The 23,114-nt window shown below is 52.7% G+C and overlaps 1 protein-coding gene across 5 annotated transcripts in view; it reads left to right on the top strand.

Moving 5' to 3' along the window:
* The window catches only part of EPHB2 (EPH receptor B2), a 248,857-nt gene extending 226,124 nt beyond the window's left edge, over positions 1–22,733 (top strand). For all 5 annotated transcript variants that reach the window (XM_065575310.1, XM_042852985.2, XM_042852983.2 and 2 more), the window contains 7 exons: positions 951–1,073; positions 1,819–2,066; positions 3,471–3,686; positions 9,898–10,047; positions 15,627–15,820; positions 18,176–18,331; positions 21,709–22,733. In XM_065575310.1, coding sequence (XP_065431382.1) covers positions 951–1,073; positions 1,819–2,066; positions 3,471–3,686; positions 9,898–10,047; positions 15,627–15,820; positions 18,176–18,331; positions 21,709–21,817 — 1,196 coding nt within the window. In that variant the 3' untranslated portion in view covers positions 21,818–22,733. The remainder of the gene's footprint in view (positions 1–950; positions 1,074–1,818; positions 2,067–3,470; positions 3,687–9,897; positions 10,048–15,626; positions 15,821–18,175; positions 18,332–21,708) is intronic.
* The last annotated feature ends 381 nt before the right edge of the window (positions 22,734–23,114 follow it).

Genomic DNA, 23,114 nt, shown 5'->3' with positions numbered 1-23,114 from the left:
CTGTAACACAGCTGGGCCTGAGGTCCCTAGTACCTGAACCCTGAGGGTGCGCTGGGCAGACGGAGGCAGGCTCTGTTGCTCTCTTTGGGGAAGCCAGGGGGTTGGCTCAGGGTGTGTCTGCTGCTCGAGCTGCAGGAGCGTCTATTGTGGAGGAATTGTACTTAACCGTTTTCGTTGTTTGCAAGTAGCTCCTTTGGCCTAGGACCCAGGCTCCTCCGTGGCTGATGAGCCCCTGTGTTCAGGAGGGGCCTGCTGACGGGGCTCTGTGCTCGGCCAGCGAGAAGCTCTGCTTGGATTGTGCGCTTCCCATGAATGCCACATGCTTCTCCACGTGCCTCTCTCCTGCACATGCTCCCGCTGTCTGCAGGGTTCAGAGCCTGCCCCTTGCGGCAGCAGCATCTCTGTCTTGCACACACGCACTCATGCACACAGACCCAGGTACACACGCACGCAGACCCGGGTACACACGCACGCACACAAACCTGGGTACACACGCACACAGACCCGGGTACACACGCACGCACACAGACCCAGGTACACACGCACACAGACCCGGGTACACACGCACGCACACAGACCCAGGTACACACGCACACAGACCCGGGTACACACGCACGCACACAGACCCGGGTACACACGCACGCACACAGACCCGGGTACACACACAAACCCAGGTACGCACGCACGCACACAAACCCGGGTACACACACAGACCCGGGTACACACGCACGCACACAGACCCGGGTACACACGCACGCACACAGACCCGGGTACACACGCAAACCTAGGTACACATGCATGCACACAGACCCGGGTACACACACACGCACACAGACCCGGGTACACACACACGCACACAGGCATGCACGGGTTCTTCCTTTCTTCTTGCTGTCTGGCTGTCATCCCGGGTGCCTCTGTCTGTCTGACTCTCTCCCTCCACCTATTCGCAGTGACTCCGGGAATGAAGATTTACATTGACCCCTTCACCTATGAAGACCCCAATGAGGCCGTCAGGGAATTTGCAAAGGAAATCGACATCTCTTGTGTCAAAATTGAGCAGGTGATCGGAGCAGGTAGGCTGGGCCACGTTGGGCTGGGCTCTCCATCAGCCCCACAGCCTCCTCACGGTAGCCAGGCCCAGGGGCTAGGCAGGAGCTTGCTGAGCGGCCTGCGCCAGTGAGACGGGAACTAGCTGTGGCCAGTAACGGAGGGATGGGGCCAGCCCCTGCACGTCCTGCTAGGTGGGATGCCCAAGGTCAGCACCCAGCAGCCCCTGTCAGCTGGCACTGGGTGCTCTGCGGGCAGCACACTCAGCCCTGCAAGGCAGGGACACCGCACTGGGCTCTAGCTGGCTGACCCAGAGGGAGCAGGATTGAGCGCTCCTCAGCTGGAAGGATGCCTGGGCCTGAGGAGAAGCATTTGGCACAAAACAAGGGGGAACAGCGGTGAGATTCCAGATGAACTCAGCCGCCCCCAGAAAAGAGGTGGGCAGGTATTATGTGGGTCCGGTGTGCTTGGGTGGTGTGCATGGGCCAGGGTGCAAGGAGATGTGTGTGCGGGTAGGATGTGTCTGGGGTTAGGTGCATGGGAGGGGAGTGCGTGGGGCTGGGAGCATGGGAGGGGGTGCGTGGGGCTCGGAGCATGGGAGGGGAGTGCGTGGGGCTGGGTGCATGGGAGGGGGTGCGTGGGGCTGGGTGCATGGAGGATGGGTGTGTTTGGTAGCGTGGGAGCAGCAGGGTCCCATGCAGAGGGTCTGAGTGGCAGGGCAGGGCACCGGGGAGGCCAGCAGTTTGTAACCTGTGCTCTCTCCCATCTCAGGGGAGTTTGGGGAAGTGTGCAGTGGGCACCTCAAGCTGCCTGGCAAGAGAGAGATCTTTGTGGCCATCAAAACGCTGAAGTCGGGTTACACGGAGAAGCAGAGACGGGACTTCCTGAGCGAGGCCAGCATCATGGGGCAGTTCGACCACCCCAACGTTATCCACCTGGAGGGGGTGGTCACCAAGAGCGCCCCTGTCATGATCATCACCGAGTTCATGGAGAATGGCTCCCTGGACTCCTTTCTCCGGGTACGAGGTGCTGGGAAGGGCAGTGGCAGAGGGGATGCTGGGACCGGGGGGGGAGGCGGCAAGCGGGGCCCAACCCTTGCTGATTCACCTTTTCCTATGGCAGTGCTACACCCCTCCAGGCCAGCAGCATTCACCCTGCAGGCTGAGAGCCGCTGCACGGTGCTCTGGAAGGCTCTGCCCCAGGGCTGTGCACACAGGCAGAGGGTATACACTGCCCACCCCCACACACACACACACACGGTGAGCAAATACTGCTCGCACGCTGTGCACGCACGTTTCACACATACACATGCAGCACTTCGCTCACAGGCGGGACACACGTTTCAAACGCGCTCAGGGTCAGACGTCGGAGTTCTGAGCCCCCAGCGGCTTCCCTGGGGACACTGACGCCCAGCTTCTTGTGGGGCCCAGCCACGACTGTGAACATCCTGTGTCAATTAATATGGTGTAGGCCCTACACAAACACGTCTTCCAGGACACAGACATTGGTGCCAGGATGCAGCCTACTACTAAACTTGGCGAGGAACAGATGCCCGTGGTCTGTCTACACTGCAGTTTACCACCGTGTTAGCAGCATGGATCAGGACATGGGTTACAACATGACCAAACTCAAGTGCAGACGTCCACACACACACTGCACACCAAGGCACACAAGGACAAATGCACGACTTGCACAGCGCACGCACTCACTATGGCCAGGGCACACGTGCGCCCACTGCCTGCCAGTGCGCATGCGCTCACGCACACAGGGCACACACACGTTCAAGGGGAAATCCTGGCTCTGTTGAAGTCAATGGAAGTTTTGCCATTGACTTGTATAGGGGCAGGATATCGCCCTCAGTCCGCTCGATCTAAACCTTTGTGGGCCTCAGCCTGAGGTGAATAATTCATTGTGCTGAAAGGAATAACCCACGTAGCTGAGTGAGATCCTAGTGCCCGAATCCTGCTGTGCCAGGTGCATCTCTGTATGACAGCAGCTCCCTGAAATCACTGCTCTGAAGGGGGCGCGTCCCCTGTTGGCTGTGGAAAGTTCTCTGTGGTGCTTAGCTTGAGAATGCTGCGATTGTTGGGCAGGAATAGGGGTGACAAGGTGCCCCTGAGCCTCGCAGGCCCATTCCTGGGTCAGAGCACTAGGGCCCCCAGGCCCACGGCCCCCATCATAGGCAGCAACACCAGGCCACTTATTCCAACAGAAACGGCTGGCGACTCTCCTTTGATTGTATGAGAGCAGCTGAGTTCTGGGGCAGAGACTCAGGACTCCTGGGTCCTAGTCCTGCGTGCTGCTGACTCCTGCGTGGCTATAGGCACGTCATTCCGGGTCTGCGTGCCTCTTCCCCTGGCCTGGTGTCGGAGTGAAGTGCAAACCCACTCGTCCCATACGGACTTTTCCTGTCTCCCCCTAAGCAAAACGATGGGCAGTTCACTGTGATCCAGCTGGTGGGCATGCTGCGGGGCATCGCCGCGGGCATGAAGTACCTGGCCGACATGAACTACGTGCACCGGGACCTGGCTGCCCGCAACATCCTCGTCAACAGCAACCTGGTCTGCAAGGTGTCCGACTTCGGCCTGTCCCGCTTCCTGGAGGATGACACCTCGGATCCCACCTACACCAGTGCGCTGGTAAAGCTCCCATCTCCAGAGCGGGAGGGGAGGGGAAGAGAGGGGAGGAGACGAGGAGGTGATCAAGGGGGAGGGAGAGAGCGAGAGGAACACGGGGCGGGGGGGGCAGTTGGCGAGCCCTTGCCCTGTTGGTGAGCCGGTCAGACTCGGCTCATTGCGGTCGGTGTGAGCACTCCTGAAGGGCGCCGCACACAGAGCCTGCATGTAGGGAAGGGGCAGAAGGGCTCAGACATGAATTGAGAGCCAGGCAGAGCCCCGGGAAGGGGAAGGCTCCTGCACCGGGTGGGGATTCATTCATAGCGGGCTAAGGATAAGCAGCTTGTGTTTCACACACACGCTCCCAAGATGGGGACGATGCATTTTGTCAGACAGAGCTGCCCAGGCCGCACGGTCAGGGTGCACGGCAGGGCAGAGCTAATGGCTCCCAGGAATGCCAGGGTGAGTGGCGGGGTGGAGCTGGCGGCAGGGAGGTCTTTGTAACAGTTGTGTAAGAAGATTCTGGAATTCTAGAATTTCTCATTCCGTTTCTGTCTTTGCTTTCTGGTTATCCACCTTGTTGCCCCAACTGTTCCTGAGGCCACACACGTCAGTTCACATCCCTGCCAGTAGTTAATGCCCTAAAATGACAGACCAGTGTATGAAACCCAGTGCCGATAAGAAATCCCGCAATAACAAACCATGAGCTTCTTCGAAGGACAGCTTCTTCTAAATAACGTGGGGAAACCATGACAGAAGAGTATCCATCGAATCACAGACATGGAGGGCTGGAAGGGTCCTCAAGGGGGCATCTAGTCCCGCCCGCTGAGGTGAGGCAGGGCCAAATATACCTAGACCATCCCTGACAGGTGTTTGTCCAACCTGTTCTTACAGACCTCCAATGATGGGGATTCCACAACCTCCCTTGGAAGGCTATTCCAACGCTTAACTATCCTTACAGGTATCCTCTACCCTATAAGCTAGGGGTGTGATTCCCTGTTCACACAGACATATTTGTGCTAGCTGTCATTGAGATAGAGCACTAAATTAGTGTAGCCATGGGAGCACATGGCCAAGTACAAACTCATCTGAACCCTGTGGGTATGTCTGTGGCATGGCTTGTATAAGAATATTCTCCATCCGAGTCACTATGGAAATACTGATTAATCTGGATCTATGACAGACCCCTGTTGGTCCCCACTAGATGTACACTTCCAGTTTAACAGTGAACCATTGATAGCTACTCTGTGAGTACAGTATTTCAACCAGTTGTGCGCACCTCTAGACCACATTTCCTTAGTGTGCTGATGAGAATTTCATATGGGACTGTATCAAAAGGCTTACTAAAATCAAGATATATCATGTCTACAGCTTCATCCACTTGCCTGAGCAACCCTGTCAAAGAAGGAAATTAGGTTGGTTTGGCATGATTTGTTCTTGACAAATCTATGTTGGCTGTCTCTTACTACCCTATTATCCTCTTGGTGCTTACAAATTGTTAACTATTTGTTCCAGTCTCTTTCCAGGAATTTAAGTTATGCTGACTGGTCTGTAATTTCGTGGGTCCTCTTTGTTCCCCTTTTTAAAGATAAGTACTATGTTTGCCCTCCTCCAGTCCTCTGGTACCTCACCCGTCCTCCATGTGTTCTTGGAGATGATCCTAACGGTTCCTCCACTCCACTAACCCGCAAACCAAAAATTCCCCACAAAGAACCCACCAGTTTCTTCCAACTTCTCAGCAAAGCTTTACTAGCAGAAGCAGCGTGATGCTGACATCTCACATTACAACGGCCTCGTTGCTGTCTGAGACTCCAGCACATTTCCTAGGACTCAGAGAAGGAGAGTCATGAATAATTAAAACTTCTCTGCACTGTTAAAGTCAGTGAACAAGGTACAGTTGGCAGTGCAGATGTTTGCTCTCTTCCTTGCTAGTTTGCAAAATTCATTACTGTGCTGTAAATCTCCCAACTGTTGGTTGAAATGCATTTTTCATAGATTCATGGATGCATGGATTATGAGGACAGAAGGAGCCATTGTGATTATCAGTCTGGTCTGATTCCTGTGTTGGTCCATAGAATTAATTCCTGTTTGAATTAAATCATCTGTTTTAGAGAAAACATCCAATCTTGATGTAAAATTTTCCAGTGATGGAATATCCACCCCAGCCCGTGGTAAATTATTCCAGTGGTTAATTACCCTCACTGTTAAAAATGTATGCCTTATTTCCAGTCTGAATTTGTCTAACTTCAACTTTGAGCCATTAAACCTTGTTATATCTTAGTCTGCTAGAGTGAAAAGCCTGTGATTATCAAATTTATGTTCCCCGTGTAGTTAAATATAAACTGTGATCAAATCACCTCTTAACCTTCTCTTTGATAAGATAACCAGACTGACCTCCTTGAGTCTTTCATCCTGTTAATTCCTTTTAAATATTGGCCCCACATTAGCTTTTTCCAGTCCTCTGGAACTTCCCCATTTCCCCAGTACATTGAAAATCAACATTTACAGTTCAGAAAGCTCCTTTTGAATGTAAGGTATCAAGACCTGCTGATTTTTAAATGTCTAGCTTTAGTAGTGCTGTTTAATATCCTCCTTAGTTACTGTTGGAATGGAAAGTATTTCATTATCTTCCTATGTTATAGCTATATCATCTGGTTATTTTCCAGATTCTGAACAGAAATATTTATTGAACACTTCTGCCTTTTCTGCATTATTATTGACAATTCTACCATTTCCATCTAGTAATCTTCCTATACCATTGTCAGGATTCATTTTGTTCCAAATATACTTAAAAAACTTCTTATTGTCCTTAACTTTGTTGACCATAGAGTGCTTCTATCCTTTGCTTCCCTTATCAATTTTCTACAATTCTTAAATTCTGATTTATATTCATTACTATCAACTTTCTTTCCTTCCATTTGTTATATATGGGATTTTTATATCTGATTTCTCTTCCCCTCTAAGCCAGGCTGTTTATTTAACTAGTGTGAACTTTTTTCAAGATAGAGAGATTTGTTGGCTTCTTGGCATCTAGTAAAATATTTTCAAACAATACCCAATTATCATTCACATTTTTCTATTTAATGTTTTTCTCCCAACTTGATTTGTCTCATAAGTATTTTCAACTTTGTGAAATTGGCCCTTTTAAAGCTCAACTATAGGAATTTGGACTTTATTCTGTTTGCACATAACAAATATAATCAATCCATGATCGACTGCACCTAAGCTACCACTAATGTTTAGTTCTGTGATCAGTTCCTCTTTATCTGTCAAAATAAGGTCTAATATAGGATGCCTTCATGGTGGATGCAACACTTTTTTGGGACAGGAAATAGTCATCTATAATATTTAGACATTCCAAGGATGTTTTACTACTGGAAGAATGAAATCTCCAGCAGACATCACTCAGATTGAAGTCCCCCGTGACACCACCGGTTTTTTTCCTATACGTTATAGATAGGTGGTTAAGGAGGCAATCATCTTGTTCTCTATTGTGCTTTGGTGGCCTGTAGCAGACACCAATTAGAACCCCCATCTTGTGCTTTATCTGTTAGACCATTGATCCATAAGCATTCAAAATAATTGCTTCCAAGTCGTCAGTGACTCTGAAACAGGTGTAATGCCATTGTTTATATAGAATGCCACTCCCCATCCCCTATGAGCCTTCATAAATAGGTTATAACCATTGGTTTTAACATTCCTCTTATGTGAACCACCCCACCAGATTTCAGTAATGCCGATTAAATCAAATTTATGCTTTGGTGTCTTGATTGATTTTGTTCTCAACCTCTTGGTTTTGTGCTAAATGAATATTCATTTGCTCCTCCCCTTTTGTTACTAGTTTAACACCCTCCTGGCTACTCAAGCCAGCCTGTCCCCTTGAGGATTGGTTCCCCTTCTACTCAGGTGGAGGCCGTCCAAACTATACAGCCCCCTCTTCCACAGAAGGTAGAAAAATGTGCCAAAAAACCCAAGCCCTCCACCACTTACCTAGCCAGTCATTCACTTCCAGAATCTTCTGCCGTTTGTCTTCCTTCGCTCCTAGGACAGGAAAGATCTCTGAGAAGACGCCTTCAGCACGCTTCTGAGTTCCCTGAAGCCATGTATAGTTGGGGCAGTATCGCGTGAAGCAGCATTGTTAGTACTGTACCTATAAGCACCATCACGAATGGATCCTTCCCGCTGGCTTCAGGCGCCCATCCTGTCTTAGCCCTGGTCTACACTGGGGGGGGGGTCGACCTAAGATACGCTGACTTCAGCTACGCGAATAGCGTAGCTGAAGTCGGCATATCTTAGGTTGACTTATCTGGCCGTGAGGACGGCGGCGAGTCGACCGCTGCCGCTTCCCCATCGACTCAGCTTCTGCCTCTCGCGAGCTGGAGTTCCGGAGTCGACGGGGAGCGCGTTCGGGGATCAATTTATCCTCGTCTAGACGAGACACGATAAATCGATCCCCGATAGAGCGATCTCTACCCGCCGATCCGGCGGGTAGTGAAGACCTGCCCTTAGAGTCACAGCTCCTCTTTCACTCTCTTCTTCAAGGAGCGCTCCAGCGACAGTCCTTTAGAGGGGGTGGCCGTGGTTGTAACCCCATCTGCCTTTGTAACAGGAAGCGTTCCATCCATCCAGATCTTGGGGAGTGTTACTGCTCCCTGTGATGCCTCTCATGCAGCGAGAGAGACAGCCGAAGGGTCTACAGAGACATTCAGAAGACCGCCAGCAATTGGGACTCTTTCCTAGCAGGTGTGGTAGTGAAAGCAAGGCCTGTTTCCCTCTCTAGAGAGATGCGAGCACAGGGCACCGGATCAGACCTGGGCTAAGTGGACTTGCACCCGATCATGAATTCCAGGCCCAAACTCGAGTGCCCCCTTTAAGGGTTAGTGTTTGCCATGCTAGCAGAGGGACCAGGGAAAAGCTCTTATTTGGGGCAGTGGCTCGTGCTCCAGTTCACTGCCACACTCTCCTGCTCTGTGTGGCTTGCGCATCATGAGGAGCACGCCTGTTGGAAGGGAGAGAGATGGCACCGGCACACCCCACGCCTGTGTGCCATCACCTCCTGGCACAAGCAACAGTTGGATTGGAGAAGTGCTGAAATGGACATGAATTGGGCCCAGGGTGACTCTGCTGGTAACAACAGCCCTGAAGCCTGGGAATGTCACCTGCCCTGCAGAGGAGTGTTGTGTTTTACAGGAACGCAGTGCTGGCCAATAGTATTTGCCTTGTATGGCTGGTATGGCTGGAAGACGCTAGGATGAAGTTCTCTGTCGAGGCCTCTGGAACTTCCTCGACCCCAGCCTGGGTCTTGCATCTGATCCCTCTTGGGGCACCTTCTCTGCTCAAGCCCAACCTGGAAAGCTTCTCATTTTATCTGAAGTTCAGTGGGTCTGATCAGACCCCAGTGGGCATTTAGGGTAATTGTACAGTTACTGTGTCTAGCATCTGTAGTGGTCTGAGACTGTTTCACCTAACAGGATCCCTACTAAGAGGGAATAGGTAATTCTTCACGTGGGCCAGATCTGTCTCACTTCAACCAGCTTAAACCAATAGTGACTCCAATGCATTTACTCTGTTTACATGAGGGTAACAGCAGAACCGGGGCCTATATGAGCCTGTATAATAAAAAGATAGCCACAAATCTTCCAGCATGGGAACTCTAGCCCCAGGAGTATCATGCATCCCACAAAGCTTGAACAATTAAACAGGACGTCTTTGAAATCTCTGCGTTTATCCTTCCACTGGGATAACTAGCTGACAGCAAGAGGATGGGGAGAAACTCAAGAGAGAAGAGTCCGGATTTTCTATATTTTTACATACTAATTTTTCTTCAAATGAATCTATTGGCACAACGGGCCGTAGGTATTGCAGGAGTTCACAGCAGAGATCACAGCAGTTTGTAGGAAGAGGGCACTTCATATAAACCCAGTCTGTAGGCAGCTGCCAAGTCAGAGCGGCTCAGGGCTTCATCCTTCTTGCACGACAGGGAGGAATACATTGATTCATGTCCACTGGTTCCAAAAGGGCCAGTCCTTGTCTAACCCTGCATAGAAGCACTGATTTGTGTAAGTGTGGAGAGGGGTAAATGCTGGTCAAGGAACTCTGGCACATTAGTAATTTCATTGCTCAGAATTCTAGTTATCTGGCCCAGCGGCTCCATTTCACCGGTTCATTGTCTGCAAATACTCCAGATCTCATCCTTCTCTCTTACTCTCTCCTTCTCTCTGTTCCTTTCCTGCAGGGTGGGAAGATCCCGATCCGGTGGACGGCGCCTGAAGCAATTCAGTATAGGAAATTCACCTCAGCCAGCGACGTGTGGAGCTACGGCATAGTCATGTGGGAGGTGATGTCCTATGGGGAGCGGCCCTACTGGGATATGACCAATCAAGATGTAAGTTATCAAGAGAGATGTGGTGGAAACATTGAAATCAGCTGTGGGCATGGAAAAGGCAAAGGCTCCCTGCATGGTTCTGGCTGAACTCAGCCTGTAGCATGCTGGGGGGTTCTCTGGCCATGAGAGTTATCTTCATGGCCAGATCCTCTGGTAGAGACAATGGGGCTGGCTCTGACCTTCACTCAGGCCCATATTTGTCTCTGGGGCTAGGTGCAGGGGCCATAGAGAGGATTTCTCCAGCTCAGAAGTAGCATAGGGCTGACAAAAGCAGCCTAAACTGCTGCCCCTTGCAAGCTGTAGGGTAGGGAGCATGTCAGAGGTGAGAGGGGGCACTTTGGGTGCGGGGGGATCTCCCATAGGCAGTCCAAAGGAGGCTGCCATCCTCCAAGTGGCCCCCAGGGCACTGGGGAGGGTTTCAGTCCCTGCTGTAGCACAGGATATGGGGGGTGCCACGGTGACATACTATAGCAGGCTTCACTCAGGCGCCAGCAGGCCTAGTGGTCAGGCTGCAGCTCACAGCCTCTCGGCTGTTGGGCCCCCAGGCTCAAGGTCAGAGTTCATTGCCCCCATGGTGTCCTCCATAATCTCTCAGGCAGCCGGAGGAAGAGGGAAGGAAAGCGGAACCCAGGCCCTCCCCCTCCACCAGGTGCTGGCCCAGGGCCCTCAGGGAGAGAGGTGGCTCTGTCCCTTGTGGCTGCCACGCCAGATCAGCGTCCCCTGGGCTGCTTCCTACCCTCCCTGTTTCCCTTCAGTGTGGGGCGTGGCCCCAGCCTTCTGCTTACACAATCTCATTAGTTCGGGGCTTCAGTCGGGGGCGGGGGGGTTAAAAGTCCGGTCGGCGGTGCAGCGGGGCTAAGGCAGGCTCACTGCCTGTCCTGGCTCTGTGCAGCTACCCCGAAGCAGCCGCCATGTCCGGCTCCTAGGTGCATGGGCGGCCAGGGAGGCTCTGCGCGCTGCCCCTGCCCTGAGCTCCCATTGGCTGGGAACTGTGGCCAATGAGAGCTGTGGGTGCGGGCACCATGCAGAGCCCCTGGCTGCCCTGTGCCTAGGAGCCAGACATGATGGCTGCTTCCAGGAGCCGCGCGGAGCCAGGGCGGGCGTGGAGCCAGTCCTAGCCCTGCTGCACTACTGACCAGGAACCACCTGAGGTAAGCACCACCCGGCTGGAGCCCACACCCTGAACCCTTGCCCCAGGTCAGAACCCCCTCCCGCACCCTAACTCCCTCCCAGAACCTGCACCCCTCACCTCCTCCGAAACCCTAACCCCCTGCCCCAGCCCTGATGCCCCTCCCGCACCCAAACTCCCTTCTGGAGCCTGCATCCCGTCCTGCACCCCAATCCCAGCCCTGAGCCCCCTCCCACACCCAAATTCTCTCATGGAGCCCGGACCCTGCACCCTCTCCTGCACCCCAAACCCCTCATCCCTGGCCCCACCTAAGAGCCCACACCCCAACCCCCGCCCCAGCCCTGATGCCCCTCCCGCACCCAGACTCCCTCCTGCAGCCCGCATCCCCTCCTGCACCCCAATCCCAGCCCTGAGCCCCCTCCCACACCCAAATTCTCTCACGGAGCCTGCACCCTGCACCCTCTTCTGCACCCCATGCTGGGCAGCTGCTGAGGGCCAGGTCTTCATGGCCCATACTACTCCACCACTCCTTTTACCTTAAACCCCATCACTGCCGCCTTGCCCCTTCTTCCCTCTTGGGAGGTGCAGCAAAGTCTAACCCTCTATTGAGACCCATCAGCTCCATGGAACTAGTATGGGCTTAGCAATAAAGCTCTGCCTTGTGAAGGATCCGCAGCTGGGGACAGTCACTGCCAGGCAATGACGCTGAAGATCAGGAGATCCCCTGCACAGAGCACCGGAGAATGGAAATATTCTCCACTGTAAAGGCCTTCTAGCCTGGGACGTTCCCTCACCGTGAGCATCAGGACTCGGCCGGCCTTCTGTGAGAGGCCCAGACCTGTCCTTTCCCTGCTAGAACCCATTCGCAGAGCTGTTCCTATACCCTGCGTTCTCCACGAGCTGGGCGTGGTTCTGGCTGGTGACGGAAGATTGATGTATGCAGTTGGCTGCTTCCATCCTTGGGGGGCAAACGGGTATTAGTGCAAGATGCAGGCCCCAATGAGTGTGTCACTTACTCTGGGACCTGGAGATTCCCCTGGGCTCTGCAGTGCAGGCACATAGCTGTGATTTACCTCTCCTCATCATGGAAATGCAGCCACTCCCCCAGGTCCTCTCTTCTGGACAGAATAGTTCAAACTCTACCCCTTTGCGGTGTCCCAGGAGTGCTCTAGGAAGGAGGGTTATCTGTAGACATGGGAACGTGTAATTAGCTAATAGAAAGAGCACCAACAAGTGGCACTTAAGGATACGTAGCATTGTTCATAAGTCGGGCTTGGTAAAGTGGTATTTGTTGTGCACTGCAAATGGCTTCCTAGTTAACACTGGTGTAACCAGCGTCCCACTGCACCGATCCAACGCATCCTTCTGTGCCCAGCATTTCCCTCTCCCTGGGCCACAACCAGCCTGGAGGGTGCGTAGGAACCTCCTCCTCAGTGTAGGTGCTCACAAGAACTCCGTTATGTCTGGAGGCCACAGCCCTCCTTCCCAGGGAGAGACCCCAGCTCCCTCCCCCACTTCTCACCTGCTGAGCGATGGGCACAGAGCTGGTCGGAATATTTTTGGCAAAGCCAAAACATTGTTCAGAAGCGTGTCAGCTTTCACCAGTCCAGAGCTCTATAAGAACTTAAGAACGGCCAGGCTGGGTCAGGCAAGTGGTCCATCTCACCCAGTATCTGGTCTCTGACAGTGGCCAATGCCAGGTGCTTCAGAGGGAATGAACCGAACAGGGCAATTGTTGAGTGAGCCAACCCCTGTCGTCTAGTCCCAGCTTCGGGCAGTCAGAGGTGGCTCACTTCTGACCAGGCTGTAGCCTTGTGGTTAGGGCACTGGCCTTGGACGTGGGAGACCCAGGCTTGAGTCCCTGCTCAGCCCGACTCAGCATAATCCGTGACAGAAGCTCTGCTCTGAACCAGGGTGAGTAGGCCTTTGGAGCTGGGTCTGCCACATCCCAGACCAGCGCCCTAGTTAGTATCCGTCTGGTCAGAAGTGACCGCAGAGCCCTGGACCCAAAAAATCTTCCCAAAGCGAGACTCCGCAGCTCCAGTCAAAAGACCTGGCTTTCATTCCAGTGCAGATAGAAACGAACGTCAGAACCTTAGACGTTGCTCCAAATTGCTCCAGGTCCTTCACGTGAGCTGAAGACGCGCTGTCTGCTCGCTGCAGATTAGCCTCCTGAGTCCAGGGGGTGAGAGCCAGGAGGAGCAGGAAGAGGAGCTGAGGCAGAGAGCTCAGGGCTGGCAGCTGGGCCGGTGCTTTACTGGGGATTTGCTGGGTCAATGCCTGCTGCCTGTGTGATGACTGTCCCCAGCCCCACTCCCCCTGTGTGCCCCCTTCCCTCCTTGCTGTCTCGGCTGGATCCGCCAGCCGTGGGGAGAGGGGACAGGTCACATCTCTCAGGAGAGGGTTTTCTCCAGCCCCTGACCAGGAGCCGAGAGCCGCACAAAGCCCAGTAGCGATTCCTCAGGTTAGACCCGGACAGGCTGAGCGGGCACCTCCTCCCACTGGCCAATGCTGCTTCCTGGATTGGTGGGCGAGGGGCTTGTGGGTCCAGACACAGGTTAGCACCTGTGAGGATGGAAGGAGGCTCCCAGCAGCATTGGCGTGAGCGCTGAGCTCTCCCTGCATGCAGCCCTGTCCGGGCACCTCAGCCGCACCCTGCACCCAGCCCGGGGCTCTGCCAATGCCCCTCAGTGCTGACTGGCAGCTCCCTGCTATTCCAGTCCTTGGCTCAACACAGAGATGTGCAGCTCCGTGGTACCCCTCCATCCTGACCAGTAGCCTGCCTGCTACTCCAGCTCTGGATTCCCCTTACACACCCCCAGCTCTGCCAATGCCCCTCAGTTATGACTGGCAGCCCCCGGCTCTTCCAAGCCTCACCTTGCAGGTCAGTGCGTGCACACACGTATTTGACCCTGTACCTTGGATCTGATCTCCCATCCTTCCACTGCTACTCCAGTTCTGGGCTCCCCACACGGCTCTGCCTGAATCCTGACTTGCTGTATCCCCGTTGTTCTCATTCAGGGTCTCTCTCCACAGCAGGGAATGAGTTGCATTGTATTGTGCTGCATTGCATATGGTGAGTTGCTGTTCTCATGCAGCTAAACAATCCTTAGCGTTAGGTGTGTGACCTTCCCATTGTCACCTTCTCTGGGGTGAGCTCTTCCTTCCCTCTCATTGCTCGGCAAGTGCAGTAGCTGACTGCAGTCTCTGGTCAGCACCAGGGGCTCTTGTCCGGAGCCAGAGCAGCCTGCTCCGTAGTGCTCACTGCTTTGTCTCCTCTTCCTGTCGTGTCGGTGACCAGCCAGTGCCGTGCCCCAGAGCACAGCGCAGGGGACGCCCGGGGGGAGGAGAGGAGAGCTTCCCAGAAGCCTTCCTCACTGCACGGCTGTGAGAGGAACAGGCTGCCCTCTGAGCAGACCATACCGTCTTAGAGCAGCCTCCTTCCTCCTGCGCACCCTGGCCAGGGCGGCAGCTGCAGGTGCCAGACACTGCCAATGATGGCAGAGGAAAGGGGCAGGATGTCCCTGGGGGAAGGCCGGCTGGGCCTGGGGATGCATGTAGGTACAGTATATGCATGGAGAGGCCCAGCATCTTCCATGGGCACATGGAGAAGCCAAAGAGGCAACGAGCAGCAGCTCCTAAGCACGAGCCTATATGCCAGCCGTGTTCTTGCAGGCTTTTGTGACAGGTTTTCTGGCCTGGTGACCCACTGCTTCCTCCCCCACCCCATTCAGTTACCCACGTTGGTGTGTCTACACTGCCCATGCCAGTGGACGTGGGCTGCAGGGCTGTTTCATTGTAGTGTACACCGCCAGGCTCAGGCTGCAGCCCTTGCTCTAGGACCCTCCCATCTCACAGGGTCCTAGAGCCCGGGATCCAACCTGACCCTGGAAGTCTGCACTGCAATTAAAGAGCCCCACAGCCTGAGTCCCGCAAGCCAGCCCTGCAGCCCCTGAGTCGACAGGCACAGGCCAGCCAGGGGCGTCTGGCTGCAGTGCGGACATACCCTAAGTGCACACAGCTGAGTGGGAGGCAGTGGTCAGTACAGCCCAGGCTGGGGACCGTTCGGCTGGAGGGAGCAGAAAACACAGCCGGGGGGGAGCGGCCATGTGCCAGAGCTGCCCCATTAGTAGCCCAGGTCTGCGCCTCAGGCTCCGTTCCATGGATGGGGCCAGGGAGCAAACCAGGTGTTTCCGTCCCACCCTGGGTGTCATTACCATGAAAGTAAGTGGCCTGCATGTGCCAGCAGAGGTACCTCACAAGCGATTCAGTGCGACAGAGGGACAGGGCCCCTGTGGGCGAAGGCTGTCCATGCCTGTCACTCCCTGAAGCCGAGATGATGAACAATGCCAATTCAACGGGCACTTCTTTGGCACGTGATATTTGCGCTGTCCCCCTCCTCCTGGCTACTCCCACTGCACTGACCTTGTCGCTGCGGCTTGTCTTGCAGGTGATAAATGCGATAGAGCAGGATTATCGGCTGCCCCCTCCCATGGACTGCCCCAACGCCTTGCACCAGCTAATGCTCGACTGCTGGCAGAAGGACCGGAACCACAGGCCCAAATTCGGGCAGATTGTCAACACGTTGGACAAAATGATCCGGAACCCCAATAGCCTGAAAGCCATGGCACCCCTCTCCTCCGGGTAGGTATTTCTTCTGCCACCCTGGAGCTTCTCGTTCAAAGGGAACTCCATCAGTGGCAGGTACCGTGTGTCCACACCAGACTGTGAAATCTCAGGCATTCAGCTGAAAGTATGCCTGGCCATTTCCATTGGCTACGGGTAGCGGTGCCTTCCGGTGATTGGAGCGGATGCGTCCTCCTCTGTAACATGTCCTGAGCCATGCGTTAAAGAAAACTGGGAGAATAGAAAGAGGTTTCCACAGGCTTCAGCTCACTGGGCAGCATTTTTAAGCTCTCTTAGAAAACCAAGGACCCAGGTTCTAGTCCAGACACTGGCCTTTGCCAAGCAATGGATCCATTACACAGCTCGAGTTCCTGGTGAGCATGTGTAGAAAATATCCTGGGGAGGAGACACGTGCAGTGTCAGGAATCCAGATACCGTTTGTGACAGCGTGCTGCCTTTTCAACCTGTCCCGGCCCAGGTGTAAGACGAAAGGCCCTTGATAACGGGGTGGGTTTGCAAAAAGCTGAAAAGGAAAAGGGAGGGTTCATTTCTTTTACAGAAATAACAGAACTTTCCCGACTCCGATTTTGTGTCATGAGGGAGCAGCTGGTATTGGGGCTGGATGTCTTGTTTGGGGAGGAGAGGGAGGTTGGCACGGAGGTCTGAGCTGGGCAAGAACCAGGAGGAAACCTGAGCTGGTTCAGTCGAGGAGCTGGAGCGTTCCAGCTGCCATGTGGGACTTCTGCAGCTCCCTCACTTTCGTTTTTTCCTTCTTCCCTGTGCCCCAAGAGCCCCCAGCTCCCGCCCCTGAGAGGAAGTGCTTGGCTAGCCCTGCTCAGAGCCACCTAGCCACTTAACCTCACCAGGCTCCCTGAAGGAGCAAATAGACTTTGGCACTTCCCAGGCGGATCTGTTTGCCAGTAACAATACGGACTTCACAGGCACTTGGCCCCTTCTCAGAGCAAAACAAAGGGAGTAAGGCCTTAATGAGCTGAGGACATCTGCAGCTCTGCAACATCAGTCCTCATTAGTGATTGGCCTGGGGGGAGCTCGCTTAAACGCGGCCGCAGCCCCACAGATAGCATTACGGGCTGGCACCAGTATCCAGTCAAGTGCTGCTCTGACAAATACATCTGTGAAGAGCTAGAAAGAGGGTGCTGGAGCCACAGGATACTGTGTAGACAGGGGACGGAAGTGTGGGTAGGCAGTAGGATGTGAGTGACTTTGCAGATGCTACTGACTTGTCATTATGAATTGTTGTCCCCACAGGTCTGCTTTGTTACAACTAAAACTAGGGATCCCCTTTAGGGGTATAACAATTGTATTCATGTCTACTGCTCCTCTGAGCTGAGCTCCCCAGAGCCCTGTGCAGACATGCCTCTCGACACCCCCCACCCCCCCCAGGAGTTCAGTACTATTGTCCCCATTTCACAAATGGGAAAATTGAGAAAGAGAAGGGAAGCAATATACCCACGACCACATAGTAAATCAGTGGTAGAACTGGGGTTAGCATCCAGATCCCCATCATATGCTTAGATTAATAGTCATTGATTTCAAGGCCCGAAGAGACCCCTGTGATCATAGAATCATAGAATATCAGGGTTGGAAGGGACCTCAGGAGATCATCTAGTCCAACCCCCTGCTCAAAGCAGGACCAATCCCCAACTAAATCATCCCAGACAGGGCTTTGTCAAGCCTGACCTTAAAAACCTCTAAGGAAGGAGAATCCACCATCTCCCTAGGGAACCCATTCCAGTGCTTCATCACCCTCCTAGTGAAATAGTGTTTCCTAATATCCAACCTAAACCTCCCCCACTGCAACTTGAGACCATTGCTCCTTGTTCTGTCATCTTCTCTGACCCTCTGTATAACACAGATCATAGGTCACTGCCAAAATAATTCCTAGAACACATTGTGTAGACAAAAATCCAGTTTTGATTTTAAAAGGGTCAGTGATGAAGAATTCACCATAACCCTTGGTAAATTGTTCCAGTGGGGGTTAATTACTCTCACTGTTACCCCTTATGTCCAGTCTGAATTGTTCTAGCTTCAACTTCCAGCCATTATGTTCCATCATGTTATATCTTTTCTGCTAGATTAAAGAGGCCATTGTTAAATATTTGTTCCCTATGATCAATCTAGATTTGAGCTGCTAAGGGGGAGGGAAGAGTAACATTTTATCCAGCCCCGCAAACTCACTCTGTACTGTTGGTCCACACTTGGGTAAAGTCATCTACACGGGGACAGACGGTGAATGGACTTGCTGCAGGTGCATTCCAGGGTTTGCCCCATCTTCCACAGCCAGCCAAGGGTAAAGAAAGCCCCTCCCAGGCTGCCACTAACTTCTGCTCGTTTTCTCTCTCTCTTTTTCAGGATTAACCTCCCTTTACTGGACCGCACAATCCCCGATTACACCAGTTTCAACACAGTGGATGAATGGCTGGATGCCATCAAGATGGGCCAGTACAAGGAGAGCTTTGCCAGTACTGGCTTTGCCACCTTTGACGTGGTGTCACAGATGACCATGGAGTAAGTGCCAAGAGCAGTAGTCACAGAACCGAAGCAAAGACCTCAGGGATCTTGCAACAATTGGCCATTATCAGATTTGAGGTTTCTGAGCTTTATATTAATCTTATCGTTAGGTAATATGAATAATTTTGTGCCAGAAAAAGAAAAGAAGCCCCCCGTTCATTTCTAATCTTTTCCAGTCCCGCTTTTCCTCTTTAATCCATGGGCTGAGTATCTGTCTACTAGATATTTCTACACCATTCATCTCCATGCTATCCGATTGGTTTTCTCCCTCCTATGAAGATGCAGTTCTGCATGAGGTTCTCCAAGCCCCGTAACTAGCCCAACAATGTCAAGGGGGAACAGTAAAGATTACAGGCGGGCACCAGGCAGTTCCCCTGCCACTGGAGGGCACGTTGGGATGCCATGACCCCAGTGGCTCCATTGCTGACAAGCTCTTGCATATTGCATACAAGTCGCTGCCTGAAAAAGGTCTCTGAGAGCCAGGATGGTCTCCCGTTCGTTCCAAATAACCCTGCACGCATTTGAAACAAGGGTATGCGCCTCACCCCCATCCAACAGTCACAAAAATGTAGCAGGCTCTCCAGGGACGAGCAGGCTGCTGAAATGCCAGCTCCAGTGGGTTGCGGGCTGCTGGAATCCCTTAGGGCCTCGATGCGTCTATTAAAAGATTTGTGGCTAGGTGCATCGAACTTTGGAGGCCCTGCTGGAGACAGTGGAATGAATGACCCATGCGGGAAAGCCGTCTGGAAGCACGGGAATGCTTTGTTTTCTTATGGGTCTGGGGCAGGTCAGCCTGCAGGTGAGCTCAGTCGAAACCAGCCAAACTGACCTTTTCTGTTTGGGGTTTTTTTGTTTTGTTCTTTGCCTGGAAATAGCCATAGGACCGTTCCGAATGTGTCCGTGTCTCCACAGCAGCTCCACGGGCTGCTAGAGATGGCTTATGAAGCCTCCAGGCGGAGCTTAGAAACGACAGTAAAGGTGCCCTAGGACAATCAGAGCAGCAGAAGGAGGGAGAGAGGGAGGCTCTGGGGAGGGGAGGAGCTCTGGTTCACAAGCCGGGGAACACAATGTCAGCACTATGACCCCAAAGCTCTGCCAAACAGGTGACTGGTGTTTGCAGCGTGTCTAATAAAAACAGACCCAAACTCAGCCTTCTCCACGTCTCTGGGCAGGGAAGCTGCAGGTGACCGTATATACAGAGCCGGTCGCTGATGCAGTGAATTTGAAACGTTTCATGGGGATGGTTCAGTTTTGCCAAAGTTCTGACTTTGCCCAGGCAGGTTTTGAAACCTGCTGAGTTCCCCCCCAGGTTCGCCTCCTGGGTCCTCAGCAGCTTCCAGATTCCAGGAAAGCCTGGCACACCCACTGCATCCTAGCCAGGGCTCTAGAGCAGCCCATGCGGCAAGCGTGGCTCCATTCCCTTTGGGGGAGAATTTCAAAATGTTGGAGTTTGGTGTGTAATCAGAATGAAACCACAGGTTGAAATATCAAAATGCGCTGTGAGAGGAACACCCTTTCTCTCCCTATGAACATGGCAGGAAATGAGATTGCTCATCAACACGTCAGCTGGAAAGCAGAGGTGGGAGCGGACAGTTCCCTGAGCAAGTCTACCCACCCCACAGATTCCAGCAGGAGAGCAAAGACTGGGGGGCGGGGCTGGGAGCTGAGGGTTTTAGAGAGGCCTGTTTTGGGTCTTGTGGTGCAATGAAAGGGGCTGGGAGTCTGAGCATCAGTATCTGTCTGTGCAGGAAGGGAGGGAAGGTCCTTGCAGAGCCCACCACCCGGAAGCCAGATTTCCTTCTGGAGGTTAGCACAGAGGATGCTGTCTGAGAGTCTGGGGAATACCAGGGCTGCTGGGGCCTTGGGGTCTCACACATAGGGCTGTCTCAGAAGGCACAGAGCTGCTTTAACATGGGGCAGCCTGCTCCGTTCTCTGCTATTGGCACATGACTCTCCTGCCCCCCTCACCCTTGGCTTGTGACTGGAGGTAGAAAAGGGCCCATGCAAGCAGGCCTCCATGGCTCCTGTGCTGGAGGAATTGTCCTGCAGTCGTTTGTCACTCGTGTTGGGCCCCTACGTGTCCAGGCGGTGGTGTGACAACAGTCAAATGGAGAGCGTCTGATTGACAGCGGTGAATTCCCCGCCTACAGTAATACGTCCTTCGTAGTGCCAGCCCCCTGCGTCACTGGGATTTGTGTAGGGCCTAGGGCATCGAATTCACAAGCACGACTTTTTCTGATAAAACCAGTCCGCTAATAGCCAATGGTTCAGGCTGTGGAAATCCTGGCCAGGAGAAATAGACAGGATTAGCCAGGGGACAGGAGCCTCCTTGCCCGACTCGGGATGCAGCAGCTTGGCAGTGACCCCAGGTGGTTGTGTGAAATGAGTTGCCGGCCCCAGTCCTAGTGGGAAGGTCCTGGGTGCCCACACACAAGATCTCCTCCGCTGGCACTAATTGGCCATCCTTGTTGGCACTCTCCTTAGAGAAGCGAACGAGCAAAAGACCAGCTTGGGATGGAGCTGAGGTACAGTAATAGGGGAAGCACGGGCAGCTTCCGTCGGATTCATGCACAGTATGGCAATGGGACCCATAAGGATACCCGGACGATAATAACAATGAATAATAATGTAATGCTTTCCATACAGAGACCTCAAAGTGCCGTGCAAAGAAAGGTCGGTGTCATGATCCCCATGTTATGGATGTGAAAACTGAAGGACAGAAATGTGATGAGAGAGAGGATATAAGAACGGCCACGCTGGCTCAGACCAATGGTCCATCTAGCCCAGTGTCCTGTCTTCCTACAGTGGCCAATGCCAGGTGCCCCAGAGGGAATGAACAGAACAGGGCAATTATCAAGTGATCCATCCCCTGTTGTCCAGTACCAGCTTCTGGCAAACAGAGGCATAGGGACACCCAGAGCATGGGGTTACATCCCCAACCATCTTGGCTAATAGCCATTGATGGAACTATCCTCCAGGGCTGTCAGTCCTCCACCTTTCATCAGCAACAAATTCACGTCATTTGTTGCGGTTCAATGATTTGCAGAGTTCTGAACATGGGAATGAGCTGTTAGTCGTCAGTTCTGAATATATTGTGTGGCATAGACCATCCTGGGCGTAGTGCAGCTATCTAAGAGGAAGTGCAGAGGCTAGGAGAAGTAGGCTAGGGAGAGACTTAGAAACAGACAAAGACCTGGGGCCCTGAGGGAGAGACCAAATCCAGTTTAAGCTGTGAATAGTTTAATAGAAGCAACCCTAAGACTCCCAGCTTCCTCAAGAAAGCGCTGCAGATGCATGTTCAGCGTATGGGTTTGTTCTGTGTCTGAACAGGGTTCCTTACTGGCCTTTCTTGTGTGTTTGTTTTTATTCCAAAGGGACATTCTGCGAGTCGGGGTCACTTTAGCAGGCCATCAGAAGAAAATTCTGAACAGTATCCAGGTGATGCGAGCACAGATGAATCAGATCCAATCTGTGGAGGTTTGATGTTCACACGTCCTCACACTCCTCTTCCTCAAGGCCCTTCTCCCCTTTGCCCCTGTACGTCCGAGCTCCAGTTCTTGAGTGTTCTGCATTCACCAGAGACAGGCAGCTGCTCTAAGGATCGTGGCAACAGGAAGCAACATCCTGACAACAAAAAGTTGCCAAGAGCTTCTAGAATTTAAGCAATGGAAAAAAGGGAACAAGGAAGACAAATATTTTGGGAAAACTATGAAATATTTTTTAAAAATAATAATAATAAAGCATTTTCGAAAAGGGCTCTGAGATCCACAGGAGTCTCCAAAGGGAGATAAAAGAGCAGATCCTTTCATTTCCTTCTTGCACAAGGCTGCTTCAGCAGGCCTCAGACACCTCTGGAGCAAAGAGACTTTGTCAAGGAGATGAAAGCCAAGTGAAGCCACGGGAAGCGCTCCTCCTTTTCTCCCTTGGGATGGTGACTCTGGGGACATCCTGCAGCCAGCAGTCGTCCCCGAAAGCCCCCAGCTGGCGAATCACAGGGGGAGAGAGAGCTGAGAAGTTCTTGCCGTGTAATGGACCAAGCGCATCTGTAAAGTGGCAAACTTTTGCAAAGCTGAAGATTTTTGTAAAATAAACAAACTGAGACGAGAAGAGTCTTTTTTCCTGCAGATGAGAAGGAACCTTGAACCCATTGGGAGTGGGGGATGGGGAAACCAATCCTTTTTAGAGCTCTTATTTTCTCTTGCCATGGAACGGTTTAGTGAGTGACGCGTTTTCCAGGGGTCTGCCCATCCAGCCCTCCAATGGCATCATTGTCTCATACATATCATATGCACAAGACTTTTAGTGATCGCCTCACTAGTTGCCAATGACCTTTTCTCAGAAGACTTCCCAAGTACAGTATGTAGTAGTTTTTGATTACAAATGCTGACGTGTCCATTTATTTTTCTGTTGTCGTTGTTTGGAGATTTGTCCTTTGACTTTGTTTGTTTACAACAATTTGTGGCTTGGGGGATGGATTTTGTTTTTTGGTTGGTTGGTTGGGTTTTTTTATGAAAAGGAACTGACATTTCCAGGCTTCGGATCTCTCAAGAACTTGAACCTTCTCCCTGTGGAAGGAGAATTGCAGCTTACCGACTAGACAATACGCCAAGGGCAAGAGTTTTTATATTCACGTTTCCTCCTCTTTGCTCGTTTGTTATTTTGTAATTTCCATTGCCTCACAGCTGTTTATAACTGCCGTGTGTCCGGCTGAAATAACCACCTGCCCAGTTGGGGCTGCTGCTGCAGGGCGGGGCAGGGTTACGGAGGGTTTTGTGGATGG

This window comes from Chrysemys picta, chromosome 21 (genome assembly GCF_011386835.1).
Source record: "Chrysemys picta bellii isolate R12L10 chromosome 21, ASM1138683v2, whole genome shotgun sequence".
NCBI classification, from domain to species: Eukaryota; Metazoa; Chordata; order Testudines; family Emydidae; genus Chrysemys; species Chrysemys picta.
This window is presented reverse-complemented; position numbering and strand designations above follow the sequence as displayed.